Below are 26,550 nucleotides of genomic sequence, written 5' to 3'. Positions count from 1 at the left end.
CTATTGGTGCAGATAAATGTTCGTTGAGTGGCCAACGAGTCATAAGCAGCCCCGTGATGATGTCATGAGAGACAGCCGCAGAAAAGAAAGCTTGGTTTGCTCAATATGTTAGTTGAGGAACATATAAGCTAGCATAAAAATAACAAAATATAGCTCTGGCTTCATGGTTGAGGAACATAATAGCAAGCATAAGCAAGATGATCCTCTGGCTTTATTAGAATAGATCAAAGACCAGGACAAAAAATACAACTAATGAGGCACAAACAACACAATAAAGGGCCTGCATAGAGAAATGTGAAACTTGACAGAGGAATCGAAAAGAATAGCTGAATGCCAACAGTACCAAGACACCAATATTTAGTACTTGTACAGTGATGGTATCCTGTTTCCTAACCATAGGAATTTTTGCCTGTGATGATATGTCACAGACAGCAGCATATGTTGCACTCCTTGCTTGAGTGGATTGCAAGCAGTTTATTGTTAAAAAGCACCTATTGTTAAAAAACACGAAGTCATGTGTAACACTAACCAAGAGTGTGCATACCTTGCTTAATTGATTCTCGAGGTAATACTGTGGATCAATCGGAATGTTATTCTCAAGTACATATATTGGATCCTCAGATTTCTCATATGCCTTATCATGTAGACAGTAGATGGCACTCAGAATAACCTCAGATATCCACAATTAGAGGAATGTAACAGGATAAAGTCAGTTGATTGAAGAGGGTACCTTTGCACCTTTAGCAGCTTTTACAATAACATATGGTACACGATCACCTACAGAAGGAGCGGTTGCAGCATCCCTCTAAAAAAAATAGCCGCAAGCCTCAGATGCAGCTTGTGCCTTGCAATATTACACAAGTTTTTCTTGTGATGCAAAAAAACAATTGAGGGGCAACAGCTTTGATCTTCTCACCTTCCGCATGCGTTCCGCAAGCTCAACATGGGCAGCCTTAACAGCATAATCATCTCCTGTTTTTGTTAGACCCTGTTCAAGAAACAAGGTTTACAAAAACCAGCATTCTATGTGAAAATATCATAACCATGAGCCCAGACACAAAAATCAAACAGATGAAGAGTAATCACCTTTGTAATCACAAGAAGTGAGAGATCCATACGATTCATCAACAAGTCTGCTATGGTGTTCTTTACAAACTGTACAGCAGCAGGAATATCACGCTCAATGAGTATCTTGTGTAAGCACTCAGTGACCACATTCTTCACCAGCAAGCAGTTATCTCGTCGTACTGTTTCAATACCTGCATAAAAAAGAAATCGAACACTATAAAAATGTAATAACTCAATACCCCATTACAGCAGAAAGTGGGGAATTTCAGGGATTAATTGTAAAAACATTAAGTTTCTTGCTCAGTACGGTGAAAACAAGTTTGTGAGCTCAATAAATTTACTGTGTTTGAATCACTAAAGACGGTCTTTAGTGCTTTAGTGTGTTGAAACTAATAGACACACCTTCAGTGCTGGCAATTGCACGCATATTTGGTGCAAGTCATCCATGCCGTTACCAGGGTAGAGTCCGGAGCCTCCCCAGCGATACTGAGGCTTTATTTTGGGAAGTGACTTTCCTTTACAGAATATGGGAGCTCTCCAACAGAGATACTCTCCTTTAGCATTGGCCAGCTTGCCTATGGGAGACACCTAGAGGTGGTATGCCTGGATGTGCACTTGGCTGGCCTTGCCTTCTGACTGGAGCGTGGACTGTCCTTTTCTTGATGGGTGATCTGGATGGGTACTGTGGGTTTAGATATAGAGTAGACAAGAATCAGGGCCCCACAACCATTGAGCATTAAAAAAAAAATTATGTACACCACTTTGGGCGGTCTTATTATACGTCCTACATTTATGACTGTCCAGGAATGTCAGCAGACAGATTTGCACACCACCTGAAATTTGAGAGTGGAGACAGGTAGGTATGAGCTTATGCCAGGAGAAGACTGCATATACCAGTTGTACCATTTAATGGTTTTGGACCATTGCATCAGATTATGAGCTTTGACGACCAAAGGTGTATGGGGCTCTTCCTACTCGAGCTTAGTCACAATAGAGAGACCCTCTTGAGACACGAGAACAGCAGATGTTCTGCCACGTAGACGCAGAACCCTCATAGATATCGACGCTGTTAGCAATGTTGCCCCACCAGCCTCTACTTCCCCATCCACTAGCCTACCTTGTGGCAGACCAGTCTCCAGAGGAATCACCCTGGCAAAAGCCATTGCCCATTCTGTAAGGCAAGTTGCCTACGACTGCAAGTACCACACCTCTGTCTTTCTCATTATCGGCATTATCAGACCATTACTGTACAGCACATATGTACTCTCAGCTCAGACATTTAGGAGCTTATACTTGTCTGTTTTTTCTGGTAAGGGTTTCAGTCAGACATTTTATGATGTCATCGTCAACAATTGTGCATAGCAATTCTGGTCTTTTAAGAGAGTCAGTATATGTTTCTTTCTTTCTAAGACATCTCTGAAGTTAGTGGTGATTTTATGGTGAGCAACTTCTTGGGGGTCACCCATCCAAATATTTCTCACATATGTGTGCTTAACTGGAAGGTTTCCACAATCTGGTCTAGCCATCCAAAACCCAACCATAAGGTGTTAAGGACCTCTAGTCTAGCCAAATTGTGCATGGAGTATGAGACAAACCTCGTCCCCAACAACACTGCCCTTGAGCTTTGGATCATGACATTCTTTACTACAACAGGTTCTACATCTGAAACGGTTCCCTTAGATTGATCAAGGCAGTTCTCTATGGAATCACCAGCCTTCCAACTCTTGGATTCATCATTTGCAGGTACAAATGATGGGTGTAGCGAGGAAAAGGTGTAGTGCTCTCCAGAGTGGGTGTTCCTCAGTGCAGTATGCATGAAACCTCACTCCAACAGAAGAAACATCACACATGACTCAAAACAAAACACAACTGCAGACTCAACTCAATGGAATTCGACAAGCTCAAAGTACTATACAACTCTGGCTGGCAGCACACACAGCTCCAAGCTCAGGACTCAAGGTACAATGGGGTGTCGAGGCTCCAATGTGCAGGGAGAGTGCTAGTGGTGTGCAAAACTCTAGACTCAGAACTAAAGACTGGACGCTAAAACCATACCAAAGGTAGATAAAAACCCCAAACAACAACGGATATATACAAACATGAAGAGCCACCAACTGCTGCAAAATATCCACTCCAGCTAAGTCTATCTCTGAACTGAGAGGTGGTGCGCTGGCCACGGTGTCGACTGGACCACCACCCGTATCCCTGCCACGTGTCACAGTCATCGACCGTCCAATGTGAAACCCGGGCCAACTATGACTAAACAGCTTGTCCCGTGCCCGTGACACTATAGCCCTGCTACAGGTTGCCCGCCACAAAACCACTCACCGTCTCGGTGAGAACAACTGAAACTGCTAAAAGACTCAAAACTGCAATAATAAATTAGTACTGTACTGCCATGGTGAAAAGACTGTTATCCCAGAGAAAGAGTAGTTGCCACAGCCGCACCCGAAGGATCAGTCTCTGGAGGTGGAGCCATCAAATCAATGGTGTAACCTCGCTGCTGGACTAGAGGCTGCTGGGCTCTGCTGGCCACCTGTGAAAGGAGCCGCCACCTGTTGCAAGGCAGAGGGTAGCACCTGTCCAATAGTGTACTGAGGACGTCGAGCGACACAGCCATGGTGGTGTGCACCAGCAACACCGTTGTAACAAGGAACGCTATGCATGTGGGACAATGGCGACGATTGAAACCCATGAGGATACTATTGACTGTAGTGCTGAACTGGAGGCTGTGTGTAGAGTCCCATAAATTGCTGAGAAGGACTTGCAATATGCATTGGTGGCCCGGATCCAATCCATCCAAACCCCACGCCAACCGGAGCCTGAGTCTGAGTCTGACCTTGACAAGTTGCTACAGTCTGCATTGGTGGCCCTGATCCAATCCATCCAAACCCCACGCCAACTGTAGCCTGAGCTTGGGTAGACCTATCTCCATGTAGAAGCATTTCTCGAAATCCTTGTACCTGTGCTTTAAGGTCTTCAATGATGTCTGACTTTATTTTCAAAGCTTGTTGCAACGCGAAAATCGTAGCATCCCGATCCGAGATGACACTCTCGGCGACCTTCAGAGATCCCTCCATAGCTGCGTATGAGGCAGAGTGACGCTGGTGCGTGGCAACTAACTGTTCTACTCCAAGCACTATGGTGGCGATAGCATTCCTAGAGTCTTGTAATATTTTCTCTGAAAGGTGTAGCAGAGAAGTAGAGTTGGCCACCCTTGAAGATGATACTGGAGGACTCTCAAGTGGCACGGCTGGTTATTTTTCGCCACCTTTACTTTGATCTTCTTTTTCTTAGTGATTCTAGGATCAACCTGAATGTTTAGAGATTTCCTTTTCCCTTGTACACTTCGTGTATCCTCATCCACTTCGTCAAGTGTAACATGTATATTTATGACCCACGTCAAGAGAGGTGCTACTAAACATTTGAAGTTGAACTGCACAGACGCCGAAACCTTTTGGCCCTAGACTGTAACGATGAAAAAAGAATCTGGTGGAATCCACAAGGTTGGGTGTGGATCAAACAGTAAAGGCCGTCCCAATGTGAAAATGTAGTGGACAGTTCACATTTTCCCTCATCTTCTTTTGCATCTCTAGCAAGAAAGTAGTATCTAAAGATTGCCAGGAGCTGTTTGTTTCTTTAATAATCTAGGTGATCCGTACTGAGCATCTCCTAACATGCCTGAATTGCTGCATCCTTTGAAAGCTGAGAGAAGGTTCGGGTAGCAAGCTTCACAGATGGAAAGTTGGTCATACCCATAGCATGGCTTAGCCGTGTAGCAGTGAGTTTCTGGCCGCTTACCTTGGGAAAATTCTTTAAAAGATCATGTACCACCTCCTTAGGAACAGTAGTTGGTAGATCGCCATCAGCCAGTGCTATGAGACCCAAAGTCTGTAGTTGGGTCTTGGAGAGGATTTCGCTTAGAGATGGTCAAGGCGGCTGTAGATAAACAGCCAAAGAGAATGGTGTGCGATTTTTAGATGTAGCCGGCCGATTGATCTTATGACTGATGATTTGATGATTGCGTTTCTGTTTACCTGCTGCTTTCATATTTGTTTCTTTGGAAGCGTTCGATTCAAAGGTAGCTTCAGAATCCGACTCCGTGATTGGCCAAGGCTTTGTAACTTTCGTAGTTGGGATCACTGGAAGTCAAGTCATCCAGATCATGGCAACTAGTTTCTGAGTCGTCCTCCTCCGCAGAACTCAACGGTTGCGGTGGTGGCTTCTTTATTAATCATGCCTTTCTGGAATGTTTGCTGCTACCCACCATGAGAATTGTAAAACTTCTGACACAATAACTGATGCGTATAGGCCACACACTCACTGACTGAGGTTGTTCCCAAATTCAAAGCACAGAAAAACATTCATACACTCCAAAGCTGAAAAGAAGCTAGTTCCTCAACTGCATACATGTCTGTAAAGTACAGATCCACAATTGCATACATATTATCAACTCTGCAATTTCGCTCTGCATACAGATTGGCAACTCCTCAATTTCAATTTCACCCTGGAGATAATTGTCTGTATTTGTGCGCAACGGAAGAAGCCGAAGAGAGGGCAGAGCGAGCGAATTGGGTAGAGAGGCAAGAGATGTTTGTAATTAGAGCTGCTTTGGAGGGAAAGCGGATTCTTTAGGTAGCGACGAATAAAGAAGGGTAATGGATAAATTTGGAAAGGGAGCGAATTGAGGGAAGGCGAAAATTGGTGGGGACACAACGGAGGACACCTTAGTAGAAGAGACAACGACTTAAGGCTTATGGTGAAGGATAGTAGCATTTAATCCTGGAGCCATTTACCAACGGCAAGGAAATACCTTCTAGAGTCACTAATTGTACCGCCCCTTGTGGTAGAATCTCTTGTACTATGAATGATCTTAGCCAAGCTAGGACCAACTTCTTTGCTTTTTTCTGATATCTAGCTTGGTACAATAACACCAGTGATCTTGTCATTATTTTTGGCTTACGAAGATGGCGATCATGCCACGCCTTGCGACGAAGCTGCTCTACTTCAAGAGCCTGAGAAGCCAAACGGCGGCTTTCTTCCAATAGGTTGAGACGAGATAGAGAGGTAGACCCCCATTGGCACGCAGACTGCCAACTCGCGGAGATCTTGAGTTGAATTTGAAGGGTGCTATTGCTTCCAAACCGAAGGCTAATTGAAATGGGGTGTGATTGGTTGTGGCTTTGAAGGAAGTGCGGTATGCCCAAAGGGTGCCGTGGATAGCTTGAGCCCAAGACGCCGGATGGAGATGACATGCTTTCCGCAGAAGGGCTATCAGAACCTTGTTGGTGCTCTCGGCCTGCCCATTTGCTCTAGGGTAATAAGGGCAAGACTTACGATGAAAAATCTTATAGTTGGCGAGCAAGGTTGAAATCATTTCGTTAACAAAGTGACTGCCCCTATCACTGGTGATCTCTAGGGAATATCCAAACCTGCACAAAATATATTCACACAAGAACTTGGCTACAATATTGTCAGTGCAATCAGTTGTCGCCAGTACCTCAACCCACTTGGTTGCATAATCTGTAGCCACCAGCAGATATTTCCGGTTACCTGGTTAGGCCGGAGGAGCAATTGGACCCACAAAATCTATGCCTTGTCTCTCAAAGGGCAATCATGCCATTGAGACCTGCAGAGGACGGTTGGACTCTTTGCTTGGTTTAGGTCCACAACGCTGACACACATCACATACTTTCACATAGGCAATTGCATTTCAAAAAACATAGGGCCATCATAGACCACTCTGTAGAATCTTTTGGGCAGTGATGTGACCAAGGTAATGGCTGCCAGTGGGACCACTGTGGGCATCTTCCAAAATATTCTCAACCTCATGAGGAGAGACACACCGTCTCAGAACACCATCTGGTCTTGACTTGTAGAGCTGGCCTCCTATCAAAGTGAATGGCCTAGACTTCAAAACCAATCACCTCTTTTGCAGTGGAGACGCATTCTCAGGGTACAAACCAGTAGGTAGCAAATGCAAGACATCGCCGTACCATTCCGGAGTGGTATCCACCTTAAAGAGACTGCTATCTAGAATCATCTGCAACCCCTGTTGCTTCTTCACCTGTGTGAATGCGAGAGAGGTGGTCAGCAAGGACATCATGTTTGCCGGGTTTGAGTACCACCTCAAAATCAAACTCTTGAAATAAGAGTAGCCACCGCCATACTCGACCTGCAACTTGCAGCTTTATTAAGCAGATAGCGCAGGGCATGGTGATCAGTAATAATTGTGAAGTGGACTCCTAATAAATAATGGCGAAATTTTTGTAGAGCATACACAATAGCCAAACCTTCCCTTTCTGTGATGCTATAGTTGCGCTCTACTTTGGTGAGTAGGCGACTTGCATAGTGAACAGGGCGATCCAGGTTGTACTCCTTACTAGGCTGAGTCAGCACATCACCCACATCCAGTTGACTGGCATCAGTATGCACATGAAAAGGGATAGACCAATCGGGAGCCACTAGAATAGGTGCTTTAGTGAGACGTTTTTTGAGGTATGCAAATGCTTCAGCCTCAAGTTTTGACCATTGGAAGGGTACAGTAGCACTAGTGAGTCGGGTCAATGATTGAGCCACCTATGCATACATGTGTATAAACCTGCGATGATAGCCTGTGTCGCTACAAAGCTCTAAACACCTTTTGGGTTGATGGAAGGTGGTAACTTCAAGATGGCCACTATCTTCTCTGTGTCAAGCGCGAAACCTTCAGCAGACACCACATGGCCTAGAAGTGTGCCCTCAGTGACCAAAAAATGACATTTGTTCGGATTGAGCTTCAAGCGTGCCTCTATGCGCCTGAGGAAGACAACAGAGAGCTGAGCGAGGTGCTCCTCTAGATTTTCCACTAGGGTTGAACACTGAGAGCACCCGAGAAGGTTGAAAAATCGTCCATGAAGATGCGAAGATGATCCGTAAGCAAGGGACATAATATGAGATATACTGTGCGATTGAAGAAGGTGGAGCATTTTTCAACCCAAACGAGATTCTAATGTAGATAAAAATACCCCAAGGAGTCACAAAAGCCGTTTTGATATGATCACCTGGATGGATGCCCAGCTGATTGTATCCACTGAACCAATCCATGAAACTGAACAATACATGCCCTGCTACATCTTCGAGCACACGCTCAGTGAAAGGTGTGGGAAAACCGTATGGGATAATAACCTTGTTCAGAGCGCAGTAATCTACGCACACACACGGAATTTATTGGACTGCTTCTTAGGCGCTATCACCATGGGTGATAACCACTCAGAGTGCTCCACAGGTACAATGATCCCTGCCTCTTGCATTTTTTCTAGCTTTGACTTGACAGCTTCTGCATACTTTGGGTTGAGCTTGTAAGCTCAACCTCTGACAGGCTTAGAACCTTCAACCAAAGGGATAGTATGGACACCCAATTATGGTGGGATCCCTTTCAAATCCTTGTAGGACCAAGCAAAAACATCTTTAAAAGAGTGCATGAAAGAGACTACTCGATCGAGTAGCGCGGGATGCTCCCACCAAGCGGCTAAGAGGATATTCTCAGGGTTGTCAAGGTCGCTCAGGTTGACTTCTTTGATCGGGTCAAGAGGTGTAGCTGGAGAGGGAGCTGCCTCTTGGAGCTTCGAGACATCATGGGCTGGTGTTTGATCGATTGGAAACTCCGCATACTCCTCTTGTAACCATCTTGGTGGAAGCTCCTCGAAGGGTAAGTCTTCAGACACAATAGAGTGCTTTGGAGTGGGCGGGGTGTCAGGCCCAGGGGGTGTTGAGGGAAAAGGTGGAACGTTGGCGAACTCATGCAAAGGAGATTTCTTTCCCCTTCTATGATGTGTTATAGGTTCACCAAGGCCGACGACTTCCATTAGGGAAACACTTGAGAAGCATGATCACCAAGAGGGACTGACACACTTGAATCTGGGATTGACACACTTTCTTTTGGATGACTTGGGTCAACTATTTCCGCCTGAGGTTCCAAAAAAGAGGGTGTATCCACAAGTAAGCCTTGAATAGAGACCACATAGCACAACATCGATGTGGTAGCTTCCAACCACTGCAGTAGGTCTTCGTCAGATCGTCAGGTGGGGTAGGCTACTCGAGGTCGAGGTCGGAATGTACTGACAAAGAGTTGTGATGAACAACTGGATCCATGCCTCCTTCAAGTTAAATTGGTTGCATGGGGGAACCAAGAGTATGTATCCACATGGCGTCGTTTCCCCAATCATGAAGTGCCTTAGTGTGCCTCAACCATGGTCTACCAATAAGCAAAGGAAATCCTCCCTCCACCTGGGAAAAATTGACCACCACAAAATCCAAGCTAAAGGTGAAGTCTTGTACCTTCAAAGGCACCTTGTCTACTATGCCCATTGGATAGATTGTCCTGGTCAGCCAATCTGGCAATGAATGGAGCAGGGCGGGTAGGCTGCAGATCTAAAGCCAACATAGTGAACTCTGGCATCAAATTAATCCCAAATCCACCATCCACTATGACGCCTGAGAATTGATGCCCAAGAATAGATACAGTGAAACGAGGACTTTTGTGATCGGTGAGGGGAGCAGCTAGATAAGAAATCATGTAAGACTCTGAGGGATGTATGGGGAGGTACTCGCCACTAGGCCCTGCACTCGAATACAGAGACTGAATGATTGACAGGGTCACTTCTGAGGGTTGCATCAAGCCGGAGCATATCGTAAAGGGACACTTACTAAAAGGTGTTCTTCAAGATTGCTTCCGCTGTGGGCTTAGCTCCTTCAATCTGGGCTTCCCCTAGAACTTTGACATGTTCCAAGTCAACCACTGCTTCCAAGAAGGCTCCATCAATGTCAGATAGCATAGAGACATGCTTGCTCTTAGCACCAATGAAGGGCTCGTCAATTGGGTCAGGTTGTGGAAGTGGAGATGGACGAGATGGACCTGTTGCCAAGTTGAGATCAAGAGCTGCTCTTTGTGCCCGAGTGAGGACGCCAACGGGCTCCCCCACTTGTTGTGACCTAACCGTATGAGTAGCAGGTGATGGCTAAGGGATGGTGTTCACTACGATCATATTGATCTTCGGGAATGTGAAATCTTGTTGGTTTTGAGTTGGGCATGAAGATGAGGATGCCCTCTGCTTGGGACAATCCTTACTGTAGTGGTCCTTAGACTTCGGACAATGACGGCAAGGAGGAGACCCTTGAGGTAAAGGACACTTGCTTTGGTAATGCCCATATTCTCCACATCTATAGCATAAAATGGACCGATTTGACGGACGAAACGGAAGACAAGGTGGTCTCTGCTCTTGTTGCTGCATGGAGTTTGAGGCTGAGGTGTAGAAGCTCTGAGGGGCTGAGGGAGCATGGGTATAAAATTTTTAAGACGGACCTTGGATAGTAGGGGTATTGAGCAAAGGTGGCATGTAATCTGGATGGCCATAGGGGGAAACCATATTGGATGTTGGTGCTAGCCCTTGTTGGAGAGAAGGACCTAGACTTTGTTGTATTTGTCGCAATCCCTTGATATAGTAGCAATCCTTGTCTTCATGTCCAAACTTTTCGCAGAAGTGGCAATAAGCACGAAGGGGACAGTCCTATGGAGGGTGTCCTAGAGAGCGACATGAGTTGCACCATACCATAGCCTTAGTCTCTGTCACAAAGTGATGACATGGCGGACAACAAAAACCCTAATTTCTGCCAGAAACCCTAAAATTCCTGCAAACCCTAATTTCCAAAAATCGCGGAGGCTGGAAAAAAAACTTTTTTTTTTTTTTAGTGACAAGCGACGCGAATCTTGATTTTTCTATACGCCATGAGAAAGAGAGAGAACTTGCTTTTTTTTTTTTTTAAAGACTCTCTAATAGAGAGAGAGAACTGATGCTTTTTATTTTTAAAAGCTTTTGGGGCTCTGCTTTTGGGCATCCCTTGTAACCTTTAAATTAGTGGTGAGGGCCTCACTTCTCAGAGCATCTGGACGCAGAGTCTGAGAGTGAAACCCTAACCGCTCTCTTGTACTTTGATGATTGATTAATACAAAAAGAAATACCGAAAGGGGCGCCAGTCTTTGGGGCCAATATCTCTAGGCACGGAACTCCGCCGGGCCAGTGCAAATCTATTGTGATCTGTGAATTGTTTTGAAGTGGTTATTTGGTACTATCACGGTTGATTCTTGACTTGGAGTGTCCAAGTCTGTTACAGTGGTATCAGAGCACGGCCGATTTCTCTTCTGCGGGAAATCCGATCCCCAATTTTTTTTTCCGCGGCACCTGTGGCTTCATGCAAGGACCAGTCGACTCCCTCTACATCTGGAGATGCGAGCAGGGATCACAACGAAGATTCCGGCACGGAGTATGGCCCACCTAGGCCTACTCAGGCGGAGCAGCAAGAGATGGAGCGTCGTCAATTGATTGGCGATGCAACAAAGATGATGCTCAATTTTGCCAAGGACCTGAAGATGGCAAAATATATGAACCAGACCTCTTTGAAACAGGTACAGACGGAGTGGCAGAGAACCACAACACCACTCCCGAAACCCGCTCTCAAGAAACCTTCTGCCTCCAAGAAATATACAGAGAAGGAATTGGAGAATGTGGTTGATGCACGGATTGCTCAGCTTTTCGACATGCAAAAGAAAGGCAAAAAGCACGGCAAAATGCAGAAGAAAGGCACTGACTTCCCGGGATATTTGGGTCGTCGGTCGACTTTTGACAAGGCAAAGGCAAAGAAACGGAAGAAGCGTGTTCGATTTGAAGGAGTACCCAGTTCTTCTTCTTCTTCATCTGACAGTTCTTCTAGCTCTTCAGACTCGAGCGAAGAAGACAGAAAAAGCAAAAAGCGAAGCAAGAAACAACGCTTCAGAAAGGACAAGAAAAAGGCAAAGAAGGCTACATCTCGCCCAGAGACTGACAGTTCTACTGAGGACTCATCTACAGACAGCTCAGATTCCGATGACGAAAACTTTTGTGCGAACAAGAAGAATTTTTACAAAGCTAACCAGTATGACTTTCTTGAAGATAAAAGCAAGAAAGTCCGAGAGTTTAAGGAAGCTGGCCACTCGATCAAGTTTGATACTTTTTCAGGATACTCAGATGCTTCGAAGGCTTTGTCTTTTATACAGCAGTTTGACATCGCTTTCGCGGGAGGATGCTATTCAGAGCACTCCAAGATTCGGAGAGCTGCCTCTTACTTTAAGGGGAATGCTCGTACTTGGTGGTCCACGCTTCTTTCAAACAAGACTACGCTAGTTAAATGGCTGAAATTTAAGAAGCTTTTTATTTCTTCTTGGTTGATGCAAGAATATGAACGAAATGTACGAGCTGCTTGGAACCATCTTCGGATGACCAAGAGCGATACAGTGAATTCTTACTGTGAAAGATTCTGGAGCTCTTTTCTACCTGCCTCTTCATTCAAGAAGATCTCGTTCAGAGAACAGATTGAGCGGTTTACCTTGGGTCTACCTACAGAGATCCGAGATCACTGCTTGGAACAGAAGTCAGCTTCTATTCAGGAGTTGATGAGTCATGCGAAGCAGGGCTTTGCCATTCACTCTGGCAGTCTGACCTACCCCACAGATGAGGGCATGACACAACGAGCCGAGCAGACTTCTGGGAATGAAAGTAGAAAGAAAAAGAGCAACCCAGAGAAAAATGATGCACGACCCAAGCTTACTCCTGAGGAGAGAGCTCGCTTCATCAGAGAGGGAAAGTGCTTTGGATGCGGGGAACAAGGACATATCTCCGCGAAGTGCCCTAATAAGGCACAGAAAGAACAGAATGATAAAGACGACGACAGGTCTGAGAGTTCGAGAGCAACTGAGGAATGTGGCAGAAAAGGCAAATAGAAAAGCAGAACTAGTACCACATGGTGTGGGACCTGCACTGAATCTAATGAATGAAAGTACAAACTTTGCCGCTTTTTGGGCAAAGTGAAGGATCGGGAAGCTCTTTTGAAGGAGCCAAGGCCAACTTCTTTTCACTTGGAATTGGTGGCTCAATTTGGAATCACGCTCGACAGGCTAACGCAACAGGCAGAGGTAGTTCGACTGGCACCCGGATGGGATGTTGCCATTACACAGAGCATTGGCAAACTTTGTTTGCAATGATAGGGGTGTTCAGGGCACGCGAGTGACGTTCTACTCAGGATCCCTTGGTACCACAAGAACTACACCGTGGTTGACTATCGGCCGAGAAAGCGACTTTGATAAATGAAGGGCTTAGAGATTGTACTTGATGAACTTCAGTTTCTTACTCATTGTTTTGGGAGAGAACTGAACGCTAGATAAAGGTTGAATATGTTTTGACCTGATCAAAAGAACGCCAAGATTTTTCTCCACACTCATGCCGATTGCTTTTCAGAGGGCCTGAAGATCAAACCATTGATCTGATACATGGAAGCACGCCACCGAATCGGCCACCTTATCGTGTGAGTCGAGTACAGAATGAAAAGATTATGAACCCAGTGAAAGACCTCTTGGAAAAGGGTCTTGTCCAACCTAGTACTTCACCGTATTGCTCTCCAGTGTTGTTGGTTTTGAAGAAAGACGGATCTTGGAGAATGTGCATCGATTATAGCGCTCTCAACAAAATCACCATCAAGAACAGATTTCCGATTCCTAGGATCGATGACATACTTGACAGGTTACAAGGATCCTCGTGCTTTAGCAGGATTGACTTGAAGAGTGGATATCATCAGATCAGGATAGCGCCAGGAGATGTCTACAAGACAGCTTTTCGGACGACTTTTGGGTTATTTGAGTTTTTGGTGATGCCTTTTGGCTTAACCAATGCTCCTGCGACACTTAACCGGATGATGGACATGATTTTTCGAGAGTGTCCAAGTCACTATCACGGTTGATTCTTGACTTGGAGTGTCCATGACTTGGTACTATCACGGTTGATTCTTGACTTGGACTGTCCAATGCTCCTGGGGGGTATGTCACAAAGTGATGACATGGCAGACAACAGAAACCCTAATTTCTGCAAATCGCGGAGGCTGAAAAAAAAAATCTTTTTTTTTTTTTAAATGAAGAGCAACGCGAATCTTGCTTTTTCTCTACGCCATGAGAAAGAGAGAGAACTTGCTTTTTTTTCTTTTTTAAGACTCTAAGAGAGAGAGAGAGAGAACTGATGCTTTTTATTTTTAAAAGCTTTTGGGGCTCTGCTTTTGGGCATCCCTTGTAACCTTTAAATTAGTGGTGAGGGCCTCACTTCTCAAAGCATCTGGACGCAGAGTCTGAGAGTGAAACCCTAACCGCTCTCTTGTACTTTGATGATTGATTAATACAAAAAGAAATACCGAAAGGGGCGCCAATCTTTGGGGCCAATATCTCTAGGCATGGAACTCCGCCGGGCCAGTGCAAATCTATTGTGATCTGTGAATTGTTTTGAAGTGGTTATTTGGTACTATCGCGGTTGATTATTGACTTGGAGTGTCCAAGTCTGTTACAGGCTCCTACTGAGACCTAAGCTCTTCTAGCTCTCTCTTGATTTGATCCAAAGCCTCGTGATGTGGGGGCTTCTCCTGTCTAAGAGAGATTGATTTCTCCTCTTGAAGAGCGCGTTGTAGTTTTAGGGCTTCAAGTTCCCTACGTAAAGAAGTCAAAGGGTCATATGGACTCTCCAAGAGTACAGAGGTAGTCTCTACCTGAGGAGAGTTGGTAAACATCTTCCTTGCCCCCTCTATCCTAGTAGCAGCCGCAACAAACTCCTCCAAGGTGGCATCAGGTCGGAGATTCTCTCTGAGTTTTTGTTGAGAAGTCTTTGGAAGAGCATTCTCTACCCATTTCTTGACCATGAACTCACCTGGTGGCTGAGGAAGCTTGGCGACCAGAGACTTTGTTCGGGTAATGAGTTCTGCAAAAGTCTCTTTGGGCTGAAGCAGGAGGTTAGCCAACTCATCCAAAACCTTTTCTTGGAAATCGCCTGGTTTGAAAGCTTCACAAAATTGTCGTCTTTATGTAGCCCAAGTAGTAAAGTGGTTCTTTGCAAACTGACTGTACCACTTGTCTGCTAATCCATCCAAGGTAGATGGGAAGAGTACTAAGTAGGCATCTTCTCGGTTGAGGCCACAATCTCTGCAGAGAGAAACAAACCTCTGGGCATGGTCATCAACATCCTCTATAGAGAGAGCTTTGAAAGTCGGAAACTTAATATTCACCTTAGCTAGAACACTTGTGAGCTCTTCCATGGCTGTTTGTGCAGGAGCTTGTTGCATTGGAGCTTGCTGTAACACAGTGGGTGAGAAGTTTATTGATGGGGGTGACTCGGGAGGTGTAGAACTGGTTGAGGGAGAAGGTAGGGGTAATGGGGTTGGTGGACTTCTGCTTGGCACGAAGGGTTGACGCTTCCTGTGGTAGTACTTCAAAGGACATAGAAGTGGGCTTTGTCGCTCTTTTGACTGCCTTGTATGTGTCATGCAGTAACCAAGAACCCTTCCAAGCTTTGAGCACAAAGACCTTTACTTACTGCACACTGGTCCAGACTCCACTAAACCAAGGCGAGTGACTAGACCTCCTGGCTAGACCTCGACGAGAGAGGACAAGACCCAACCTACTCTTGGCTAGACTTGGACGAGAGAGGACTAGACCCAACCTAGAGACTACTAGACCAAGACGAGAGACTTAGACCAAGACGAGCCAGAACGAGAGACTAGACTAGCTGGTCTAGTGTATTGAGTTGGACCAAGCTAGACTACTCTAGTCCAGAGCAACGCAGGCGAGAGCTTAAATGAGCTAGCTCCTCGACCTGTAGCACAGCGGAGTGAAACTTCAGTTGAGGTCCCACCGGGCGTGCCAAAAATGAGAGCACCTGTAGCGAGGAAAAGGTGTAGTGCTCTCTAGAGTGGGTGCTCCTCATTGTAGTATGCATGAAACCTCACTCCAACAGAAGAAACATCACACATGACTCAAACACAGAAGTGAAATATGACTCAAAACAAAACAACTTTAGACTCAACTCAATGGAACTCGACAAGCTCAAAGAACCATACAACTCTAGCTGGCCGCACACACAACTCCAAGCTCAAGACTCAAGGTACAATGGGGGTGTCGAGGCTCCAAAATATCCACTTCAGCTAAGCCTATCTCTGAACTGAGAGGTGGTGCACTGGCCACGGTGTCAATTGGATCACCACCCGTATCCTTGCCACGTGTCACAGTCACCGACCGTCCAGTGTGAAACGCGGGCCAACTGTGACTAACGGCTTGTCCCGTGCCCGTGACATTGTAGCCCTACTACAATGGGTGTGCATATCGTGTAGGTCCATATTTGGTCAATGCCTCCCCTTGAATGTGTCACCCTGGTAGACCTCAATGCATAAGAAAACAATTACACCATGGCTCTGATATCAGTTGCAACCTCTCTCCTTGCAAATGATGGTTGTGCATACCACCCAGGTCCATATTTGGTCAGTGCCTCCCCGTGAATGTGTCACCACAGTAGACGGGTGCACACTTAACAGCAAGGTTTCCCCAAAACCTAAAGGTATTAGGGGACTCTAGTCTAGCCATTTTGTGTAAGCCTTACAATTAGGCACCACTAGAGTATGAGACAAAGCTCATTCCCAACAAATGGCCCATCTGATATTCCAAGGCTGCATGTTTTAGAGAAGCTAGAACAAGAAACATCAAAGGGTTTGCCAATCACCACGGCTGACAAGCTGCCAACCCTATCACATATTGGCATGTTTATTGGAGGCTCACAACGTATATGAGAATGTGCATGCTAAGAATAAAGGCCCTCACCCACGCGTTAAGTAAGCAGCCACCCATATGATGCTCACCCTTCCCGCCCTCTATCGCGTTCATCCTGGCCACAGCTTTATTTGTGGCAGGAAGGGCCATGTTGCTGCAGTTTGTACCCGTCGGATGATATCTCCTGATTAGAGGCAGCACGCATAAGAAAAAGAGGCACTTCATGCAAATGGGAGATTGGAAGGTGTTAGTGTAAGGAAAAGAAGTGGAGCAGAAAAAGCCAGGAGGCAAGAAGCGAAGAAAAGAAGGCGACGAGACAGAGGCTCCAAAGCTTGTGTATAGACACGGAGTTCCTGTTTCTCTTCCTGTTCAAATACTTCTTCGACACCTCTGCATGATCCACCACCTGATCCTCAAGGCACTGATTTGGACATCAGCAGCGGTTCTGAAGGCATAAATTCAGCTTACGAGCGGCATTTGAAATTGCTAAGAAGTCTTCTAAGGATAAGGCTTTGAAGACCTATAAGCCTAGGAGGTCGTCTAGGCTTAATCCCCATTCCTAGCCTTGATTTGAGGCAATCTTGTACTTTAGATTTCCATAGGACTTTTATCTTTTGGTGATACCATTTATGGTTGATTTTCTGTTGTTTTACTTTGATGTGATTTTTTAATGAAAAGATCATCTTTTCTGGGAAATAAAGAATAAAGGCCCTCAAATGTGCTCGACATTTCCTGGTCTCCATGGTCCATTTCAAAATTGAAGAAAAAAGCTATGAAAGCTCAGCTTTCAGCGAGCAGTGCTCCCAATGTGGTTGAAAATGTAGGGACAAGAAAAAGCACAAACTTGCTCTTTCACAAAATTTACCTTTTGTGTCCATCTTGTCATGCACCTCTGGTTTTGTCCACAGTAAGCCAGCATATCTCTTCTTGCTGATGAGCAAGTAAGGGAAATATACTTTCTCAAATTCCAGCTTTATTGGCTGAAAGAAAAACACACAAAAATATTCCTTAGAAAATCATTAATGCGGAGGAAATTAGCATTTTTATTGCTTATTTTATTTACGGGAGCCCTTATTATGCGTAAGGATACCCAACTATCAATGAACAAATCAGAACGCACACTTTCTAGAAAACATAAGGGCACAGAAAAACGAAAGGTCAGCGTGGCTGATGATCGTCTGCATTAACCAGCTCTGTACCTTTGTGAAGGTTCGACTTATGTATTCAGCAGCTTCTTTACCAAGCTTCATTGCTTGCTCTACAGTAGGAACACCAAATTGAACCATCACGGAATCTGTATCTCCATACACCACCTGCACTAGCCCTTCAAAAATTGAGTCAAGAGACTCCACAAAAAGGTTTCAAATTTAATTGTTGAAAAACTCACCTCAGCATCAAACTCATAGCCATTTCTGATATTAAATCTGTCTTCAACCTGTTTGTTGGTGTGTTCGATCATCTGTCTCCCTAGTAATTACAAACACGTCAGCCCCAAAAACAGTAAGACAATTAGAGATGAATCAAATCAAGCCTTACCATAGCTGGTAACACTACTCGATATCTCAAGACAAGGGAGTTGTCCAATGGTAGCCCCAGTAAATCCGTAGACAGAGTTTGCACTAACCTACATATTAGGCAGCCGAGCAGATATGTAAGGACTCAATGGCACAACATGCAAGACCAATTATTTTAGACACCTGAGCGCTCTGGATCTGTATCCTACAAATGACAAGAATCTTAGGAGTTCTGGGACTCTGCAATCCATTGCTCCAAAATGGACTTGAAACTATCTCAAGGCTGAACCTTGCTGAAACAGAAGCTGATCATGCAATTCTTAACAAATTAATTGTTCATCATTCTTCGTATCTAGGGCCTAGCCATGAGATGTAAAAGGTTTAGTTTTGGCTTATAGAGTGACAGCCTCTTGTGATTACCTATAGCCTCCCTATGCAATTTATGCTTTCACAAATGGCAACGGAAGCATCCACATGGTAAGTTGATTTTTGAATTAGTCAGTATTAAAAGTTGTGTCCATCACGACGCAATTTGCAGCAACAAATTGATGCTACAAAGGCGTGGCCTTTGAAATCAAACGGAATTTTTAAAAAGCTCACTATAAAAATAAAACTTTAATCGTTTCTTGACAAGGTCCAATCATTGGGTACTTGTCTCTCCATAGGAAAATATTGAGCTGAGCACATCACATAGATTTTCTCCTAGTTTTCTAAGACTTGTAATTTTTTTGTATTCCATGATGGTTACATTTTTTTTCAAAATTGACATTGATAAGGCCTATGACAGAGCACACAAACATAAACAAGTTTAATACAAGATAAAGCATAGAGATTTATTGCAAAGGAGAAACTTCTTTGCTGGATTTGTGATTACACATGCCCATTGATATGTGATCTTCCGCAACAAGGACACATACCTCTGAAGCATACAGCACTTCTTTCAGAGCTGCAGATATGATACAAGAAAGACTAAGGAAACGGGAAATATCAGCGGACCTTTAAAGCTAATTGCCGGCCGTCCAAAACAGCCTTCTCCAGAGGGTCTGTAGCTTCCTGTATGCACCAGCCCTCAGCAACTGATTGTACATAATAAACGAATAGACAAAAAGAATAGAGGGTTGCAAACCTTCAGGTCAGCTTTTGCTCGTTTGCGAGCAGCCAAAAGCTCCTCAAGGATCTCAGGAAGGATTCCCTGTGCACACAACAAATTGTTAGCAGGAGAACCTGCATCAATGAATTTCATACTCTGCAACTATTTGCTTCAATTGGACCTTCTCAAGGCCAGGTTTCACGAAAAACTCTCCAGATGGAGTTTTTGTAACATGTTCAGGAGGAAGGTTCAATTTGCTCAAATCTTCCGCACGAACCTGCTTAGGGATCTTAGTTGTCAAAAGGAAAAAAAAATCAGAGCCCTCAACAAATAAACATTGCAGCTGACGATCTTTACCAGCGTGCAGTAGCAAAGGTTGTACGCCATCATTATAGAAGGATATAAAGATGCAAAATCAAGGGTTGCAATTGGCTTTTCATGAAATCCAGCCTTTGCTTCCAGCACCTGTGCAACAATAAGGTTTAAGTACAGGCATTTTGGACCTTCGTGCAATTTTTTAGGCATTGGCACTGGTGAGCTTCTTCCTTTACTGAAGACAGCAAACATTCCCCACACCAGCAACTACACTTTTCCCCAACCAAAGTCTGTAGATCCCAGTCCATCATAATGCAGCAACTATGCAATACCCTTTAGAACAATTCAATATTATGGCCTCCGTAAAGTTATTTTCAAGGTACATATAACAGTCACAATTTGATATGCAAAGGATTTTGTGAAGATCTGGTAATTTCTTTCCCTGTATATGCTATAGATTGATAAAGAATGTCAGACTACTTAACTGTAGCCCCTTCAAAGGTTTCCTGACTAGATCCCTGCCCTTTAATATTGGGTACAAGAAGATTTTTCTGCTTAGACTTTCGTAATATTTGTGATAAAACCTGCATGAAAAGCAACATCAGCAATAATTAACTCTTTCAAAAGTAGGAAACAGCGAACACTAAAGATACCTTGATGCTTTGACCACGAGCAAGAAGGAACGATATTGGTACTCCAGTGACTCGGGCCATTTCAATGTAATTATATATAAACATAAGCTTATCAAGTAGGCGCTGTGGCAGGTATGCATCCTGCACAGTAGACAACAAAGCATTGGTACACAGCTGATATTCAAATGTCAGATTGCTTTCAACAACTTCAGTCATATAAACATGTCACATGAGACTCTTCAAAACTCCAAATCCTTTCACTTCAACACTTGATATGAAAAGCGCAAAATCCAATTCAGCCGCTTGCTGCCTAGGTCAAAGACTTCAATGGATCCAGAAAAGGTTTCCATATTCGTGTTTTACAATATATCCAACAGCAAAACCCTGTTTTCAATGTCCGCATGCCTGTTTAAATTTGACCCTCTCAATGGCATGGCAAGTCCACACCTCCAGTCTCCTAAAACACAATCCTTGTCTCCATTGATGACATTCCTGAAACCACTTATTGCAAGGTGACTAGTCCTCTATGTCTTCTATCTGACTAATCTGTTTCACATTTCCCTAAAAGCTCTATGCAGAACAAAAGACTCTAAAAACATGCTTCAGGTCCTCCCTTTCATGGTACATTTTCTGTACTTTTTTGGTTACTGAGCAAGATAAAAACACCAGGGGAGGTGGAGGTTGCTTTACAGTTGAGAAATCAATATGACAAGAATGTCCTCTCACTCCTAAGCTCATGAAATTTCTGTTAAATCAAGACATTATTTTGAGAAGTGGAGTGACGGGCATCGTAGGTTTGAACATGTATTTGAGGGAGGATGGAGATCTCATTGATGTCCTATACTGTATACATGGACAACAAAAGCTTCTATGTAGGTAAATGTTTTGGAGTGAGTGTGTTGCCTTGAAGACCTAATAGCTGCAAGTGACAACATTAAGTGGATTTAACTTCCTAGGTTTCTTACTAGAGCGGGACTAAAACACCTAATGAGGAAAGCATGGAGGGGCTTCTAGTAGATAGAAAGAGAGAAGAAAGAAAGACTATATTTGTGACAGGTTATTGCGTCGAGGTCGCAACTAATCATTGGATCCGTCTGTCAAGTAACAGACTCTCTCCCTCTAGAAAAGTGGTCCATGCCTGTCACACAAATAGAAGCATGCACTTAAATAATTCTGTGATTAGTTAATTAAATTCACGTATCCACACGGAAGAGAATTTAGAAAATAACGCAGAAAGAGAACACAACACTAGGGACCAGAAGATGAGCTGGTCCCCCCCGTAATGTGTAGCGGAAGTGAATGATGGTGTATGGCTCAAGATAAGTGAGTGCTCAAGGTCCTTTTACTGACGGGAAGGGAGAGCCTTCCTTGACTTAATGAGAGAATGTGCAATGACCAAAACAAGATAGTGGAATGCAAACTGTGAGTGAGAATGCATGAGTGCTAGAGAGAGAGAGAAGAGACGACACCAGATGGAGTCCCAAACCCCCCTCCAAGGGGCCCCCTCTCTATTGCTAGAGAGGTATTTGATTTAGATTGCACAAAGGTCTGGTACAATGCTTCTAGATGTTGTGGTACTTGACGACGATGATGTTGATGTCGGTGACGACGACAAGGACGAAGACCGAGGGCTGAAAATGAAAAACGCTAGACAAAAGGCTGGCTGAAAACTGAGCGCTGTCCTAGGGCTGAATTCTGCAACTGTGCCGGCAACGACAAGGCTATGCAAAAACACTGATGGCTGAAATCTGAAAATGCTGGCTGTTCTTGGGCTGAAAACTAAGCGCTGGCTGATCTGCTGTGATAGGTGGAAAACGGGGAGGATCTGCTTCTTTTTCTTTGTAAGATCGTGCAAAGGTGCAACAACATGTGTAAAGTGGCGAATAAAAAGTCTATAGTAGGAATAGAGTCCAAGGAAACTTCAGACATCATGAACTGAAACAAGTTGTGGCCAATCTAAAATAGCTTGAACCTTTGCGGGATCCACGCGTACTTGATTATGGGAAACAATGTGTCCTAGATAGTGAATCTTTGTTTAGAAAAATTCACGCTTCTTAGAATTAACTTGAAGTTTATGCTGCTGCAATTCTTCGACGACAATCTGCAAGTGTCGTTTATGCTTTTCAAGTAAGCAGAAAGACACTTATTCATTTCTCTTTTTAACAATGATGTGATTGACCATGGGTATAGACCAATCACTAGCATTTGCATCTACATCATATTGTTGCCCTTTGAAAGAAAAGGACAATTTCTTATTTACATAATCTGAGATAGGATAAATTTTGTAGTGCCAAGGCATTCTCAAAATGACATCACATCCTTATATTGGAGCAACAAGGAAAGACTCTCGAGCAACGTACTTTCTGATTTTCAAAATCAAATACCCTTGCATTGGAGTAGAGTTCGTGGTCAACCCCTCGAAGGCTCAACCAAAACTAATTGGAATTCCCAACCTCTCAGGAGTGAGACCAAGAGATTCTGAGGTGTCTACTAGCGAGATGAAATTATCTGTAGGGACGGCTCTCCCACGCCCATAATCGCCAGTGTCCTAACTCAAGAGCAGACAGGTTTGGGTCTACCACACAAGTCCTCCCCACTAATGCCCACAACTCGGATCCGCTGAAAGCAATACTCGACCACCTCTAGAGCCTTAGTGGTGACTCTTTAAAGGCGGCCCTCCCTTTGAACCTCAAAGAACATGCAAAACCTTGCGGCTAAGCAAGCTCGAATAGCAATGACTACCTCCGATCGAGTGAAAGAAAGCCCCCATCTGGCAGAGAGCCTCCGGCTCAAGAAAGTTGTGTCACTCTACTGGTATAGCCTCTACAATATCATGACACTTGCTCTGCACCCCCCTCGTGTCTCGCAACTGACGGCTCTAAACCTTTTCAAGAAGTGTTTTAAATTGCAACCAATCCCCAAAAGTGCCGGTTGCACCCTCTCCCATGGGACCCCAAGACACATGAGGTCAGCTACCAACCATGTGACTTAAAGGGTTCCATGTTAGTGGTTGTCTCAAGCGTTCGATGCACATGGGTTGGTGCTGCTCCCAAGACCGAAGCAAGCCCAAAGCAAAACACTCGTCCCATCTCTTGATCATGCCCACTCTACGCATCTCCGTGAAAATCCAACAAGTGAAAGGGCTCCATGGGCCTCCCGTTCGTGGGACCCGAGCACGAATCCAACGAAGCAACGATTCCTTCCAAGGTTTCTCCTCTAGAAGGAGACCTCTGACAATGAGCTTCCCAAGGAGAGCTCTACTCTATCGTGCTGGGTCGATGATTCCCAACACTTCCTGAGAGCAAGGTAAAGAAATGACCTACCAGGAAACTTTGGTCCAAGCGAACTATGTGTCCCGCCCTAACCACAAAAAGTTCCTGATCAACCTCTCCAACTGGCTGATGCAAGAACTCTGGAGAAAATCCAACAAGATGTACATAGTAGCCAAAATCACCTGGTTGGCCACTATAGCCATGCTTGCAAGTGAGTCGTGTCAAGCTTCAATGGAGCAATTTTCTACGGATGGATAGGAGGAGAGGAGCAATATGTTGCTCTGACAACAAATCCAAACTAACCTAACAACCCAAGTATCGAACTAGTATCCTTGGGGGGATCCACCTAAAGCCCTCTCCGGGCAACCAATCGGACGTGGGAGGACAACCAACACAGAATGCCACTATTTTCACCTTGTTAATCAATGCTCTCGACGCACAACAGAACACCTCAAGAGACTGCTCACATCCATGTGAATTGGCCTCCCAGTCCTCCAAAAACATGCTTGAGTCATCAACAAACTCTGCATCCAAAAGCCCATCTCTCAAATAGGTAATTGTAATCCACGCAAGCCAACATCTTGTGAGGTCAAAAATATTTACTCCTCACCTCAACATAGCATAGAAACAAGAAGGGGGCAAGAGGGCATCCAAAGCGTACCGATCGTGTGAACATGAAGCGTTCCCCTCTTGCCCCTGCAAGCAGCAACTGACTGTGCACACACCTGTAGAGAGCTAGCACCCCTCTAATCCAAGCATATGAAAAGCCTATCAGGTGCATAGTGGCCTCTAGGAAGCTCCAATCAACTTTGTCATAGGCCTTCTCACAATCGAGAAGCACCACAAGATCCTCTCCTCGAAGACGAGCGAGAGCAATCGCCTCCCAGAAGGTGCAAATGTTGTCAAGGATGGTACGCTCCTTGACAAAACCCATCTTCCTGTATGATGCTCTCAAGTAGTAGCTAAATTCTCAAACTCAAAGCCTTAGCTAGAATTTTGTAGATTGAGTTGAGAATAGTGATGGACCGCCACTGCCAAATCTCATCCAAAGAGCCCCCCCTCCTTGGGGATAAGATCAAGCCATTCATGCTATCTGGCATCTCCCCAATCTGCAGAATGTGCCGGTATGCACTACGTAAGTCTCGATCAAGAACCTCCCGATACAACAAGAAGAAACCTAAAGTCAAACCATCCTCCCTTGGGCAACTATAATGGGGGAGTGCCTTGAGAGCCTCTAGGAGCTCCTCTAGCTCCAGTGGCACGCCTCTGACGCAACTCACGATAAAAGTTGGGAGCAACTTGCACGCATATCATCGGGCTCTGTGGTAACAATCCCATACGATCTCCTCAACTGGCCAACATTGGTATGCACATGTCGAGGACCCATCATCTCAAAAAACTCACTAGTTTACGTCTCCCACCTAAGTCCACTGAGATGCCTGACAGTGAAAGGCAAACTTGTGGCGCCACTCCTCAATGGTAGTCAGCTCTTGCCGAGCTTGTTGCATCTGATCCTCCATCCAGGGGCTACCTAGGTGACGCTCTTGCATCCGTTGTAAAGAAGCAATGCCCCGACGAAGCCGCTTCTCTTCCTATCGAGCCGCAACCGGCCATGCTGCCATACATCCGAGATCCTCAAAGGCATGCATAGACGCTCCCTAGACTAACTCAACTCCGTGTACAATAGCATGGGCCAGTAGGTACAAGCCTAAGCATCTTTGATCTTGGTATTGCATGACTCTATCTAGAGGTCCAAAGCCTTCTTTAAATAGGCAATGGAAACGCCCACGTATCTCATAGTATACGGTGCAATGGCATATGTAGTGTAATTCTGTCTCCGGCTCCATTCCGCATAGCTTGCAAATTTTGCTCTCAGGTGGGATTCCCCTAAATCTGCCAAATTCAATTTCCAGCTGGTGTGAGGATGTACGAATCTGACCGATAGCACATCTCAAACCATGAGACAGGTGGGTATCCATGTAGCTCGGGCGAATCACAAATCCATCTTCAGATAGCTGTAGGAAGTTTTCTTTGTAGTCGACCATCTTCGTGCCCAATTCTTGTGTAGGGTCTACCCATGTCCTCTTAGTATCCAACTGTATAAGATCCTGACAGATGATTTTATTAATCTCCGTTCGTGTAATTGCCAGTGATGGAGCCTCAAGAGAGTATTGGAAGAGGGGTAATCTTTCCATACTGAACCCGTGTCTCTGAAACCACGAGGACAGTTGCACATATCAGCATGATGTATCCCCTTTCATTGCTAATTGTTGAGAGGATTCGAGGGCCAGTCTACTACATCGGCACAGGGATAATCTAATGAGAAGACTACAGCCTCAGAGGCAGATCACATATTTCTTTGATTCGAGAGAAGTAGGAGAGGAAGGAGAAGCAAGAGGCCAGCAGCCAGCACAAAGGAGTACCCACATTCATACCAAAGGCACCCTCATTGACAGGGCAATTGAGCTTAGAAAATCGAGACGACCACGACCGAGATGCAGAAGCACACTTCACCGGAGGAGACTACAACAAAGGATTAGAAGCATTCTAGCCAGCCACCCAGAATGCTCCTAAGAAGTTTATTTAATACTTTGTATTTAGTTTTTCACATTTATTTTCACACTTTCACACTTTTCACACTTAGTACTTTAGTACTAAGGTACCCAGACATTGTAACAGATTCACCACTTTTGTATCAGTTTGGTCTCATAGGTCATTCTGGCCTTTTGAAGACGTTAATATAACATTTCATTTCTCTTTAACTCAAAATTTCAAGGGCAACATAGGAGGGCTTGAAGCTAACGCGGTGGTGGAGTGTGACAGTGAAAGCATCCCCACCATCTTAATCATCATCAAGGGAAAGCACGAGACTAAGAGAAGAGCTTTGGAATTTCTCGACAGCAAAGAACACATGAGATTTGGAAAGCTTAAGGGCAATTGAAACTAGAAAAGAGCGACAAGAAGGAGTGTAAGGTGCAACGGAATGAATGTTGAACTTTGCTGAAGATGAGTGCTC

General features: G+C 44.7%; 1 protein-coding gene and 2 pseudogenes across 2 annotated transcripts in view; all 3 read right to left on the bottom strand.

Moving 5' to 3' along the window:
* The window catches only part of LOC147430526 (DNA polymerase delta subunit 1), a 59,152-nt gene that overhangs the window by 1,962 nt on the left and 30,640 nt on the right, over window positions 1–26,550 (bottom strand). For both annotated transcript variants that reach the window (XM_086493140.1, XM_086493139.1), the window contains 14 exons: window positions 20,284–20,403; window positions 20,116–20,214; window positions 19,673–19,780; window positions 19,497–19,592; window positions 19,352–19,417; window positions 19,222–19,278; window positions 18,248–18,335; window positions 18,099–18,178; window positions 17,911–18,024; window positions 17,577–17,691; window positions 1,087–1,259; window positions 917–988; window positions 731–805; window positions 545–634 (listed from right to left, as the gene is read on the bottom strand). In XM_086493140.1, the coding sequence (XP_086349266.1) occupies window positions 545–634; window positions 731–805; window positions 917–988; window positions 1,087–1,259; window positions 17,577–17,691; window positions 17,911–18,024; window positions 18,099–18,178; window positions 18,248–18,335; window positions 19,222–19,278; window positions 19,352–19,417; window positions 19,497–19,592; window positions 19,673–19,780; window positions 20,116–20,214; window positions 20,284–20,403 (1,353 nt within the window). The remainder of the gene's footprint in view (window positions 1–544; window positions 635–730; window positions 806–916; window positions 989–1,086; window positions 1,260–17,576; window positions 17,692–17,910; window positions 18,025–18,098; window positions 18,179–18,247; window positions 18,336–19,221; window positions 19,279–19,351; window positions 19,418–19,496; window positions 19,593–19,672; window positions 19,781–20,115; window positions 20,215–20,283; window positions 20,404–26,550) is intronic.
* Window positions 5,823–7,505, bottom strand: LOC147430528 (uncharacterized; annotated as a pseudogene).
* On the bottom strand, window positions 9,756–15,212 carry LOC147430527 (uncharacterized; annotated as a pseudogene).

Source organism: Adiantum capillus-veneris, chromosome 21 (assembly GCF_014529385.1).
Source record: "Adiantum capillus-veneris isolate H3 chromosome 21, ASM1452938v2, whole genome shotgun sequence".
Taxonomy (NCBI): Eukaryota; Viridiplantae; Streptophyta; class Polypodiopsida; order Polypodiales; family Pteridaceae; genus Adiantum; species Adiantum capillus-veneris.
This window is presented reverse-complemented; position numbering and strand designations above follow the sequence as displayed.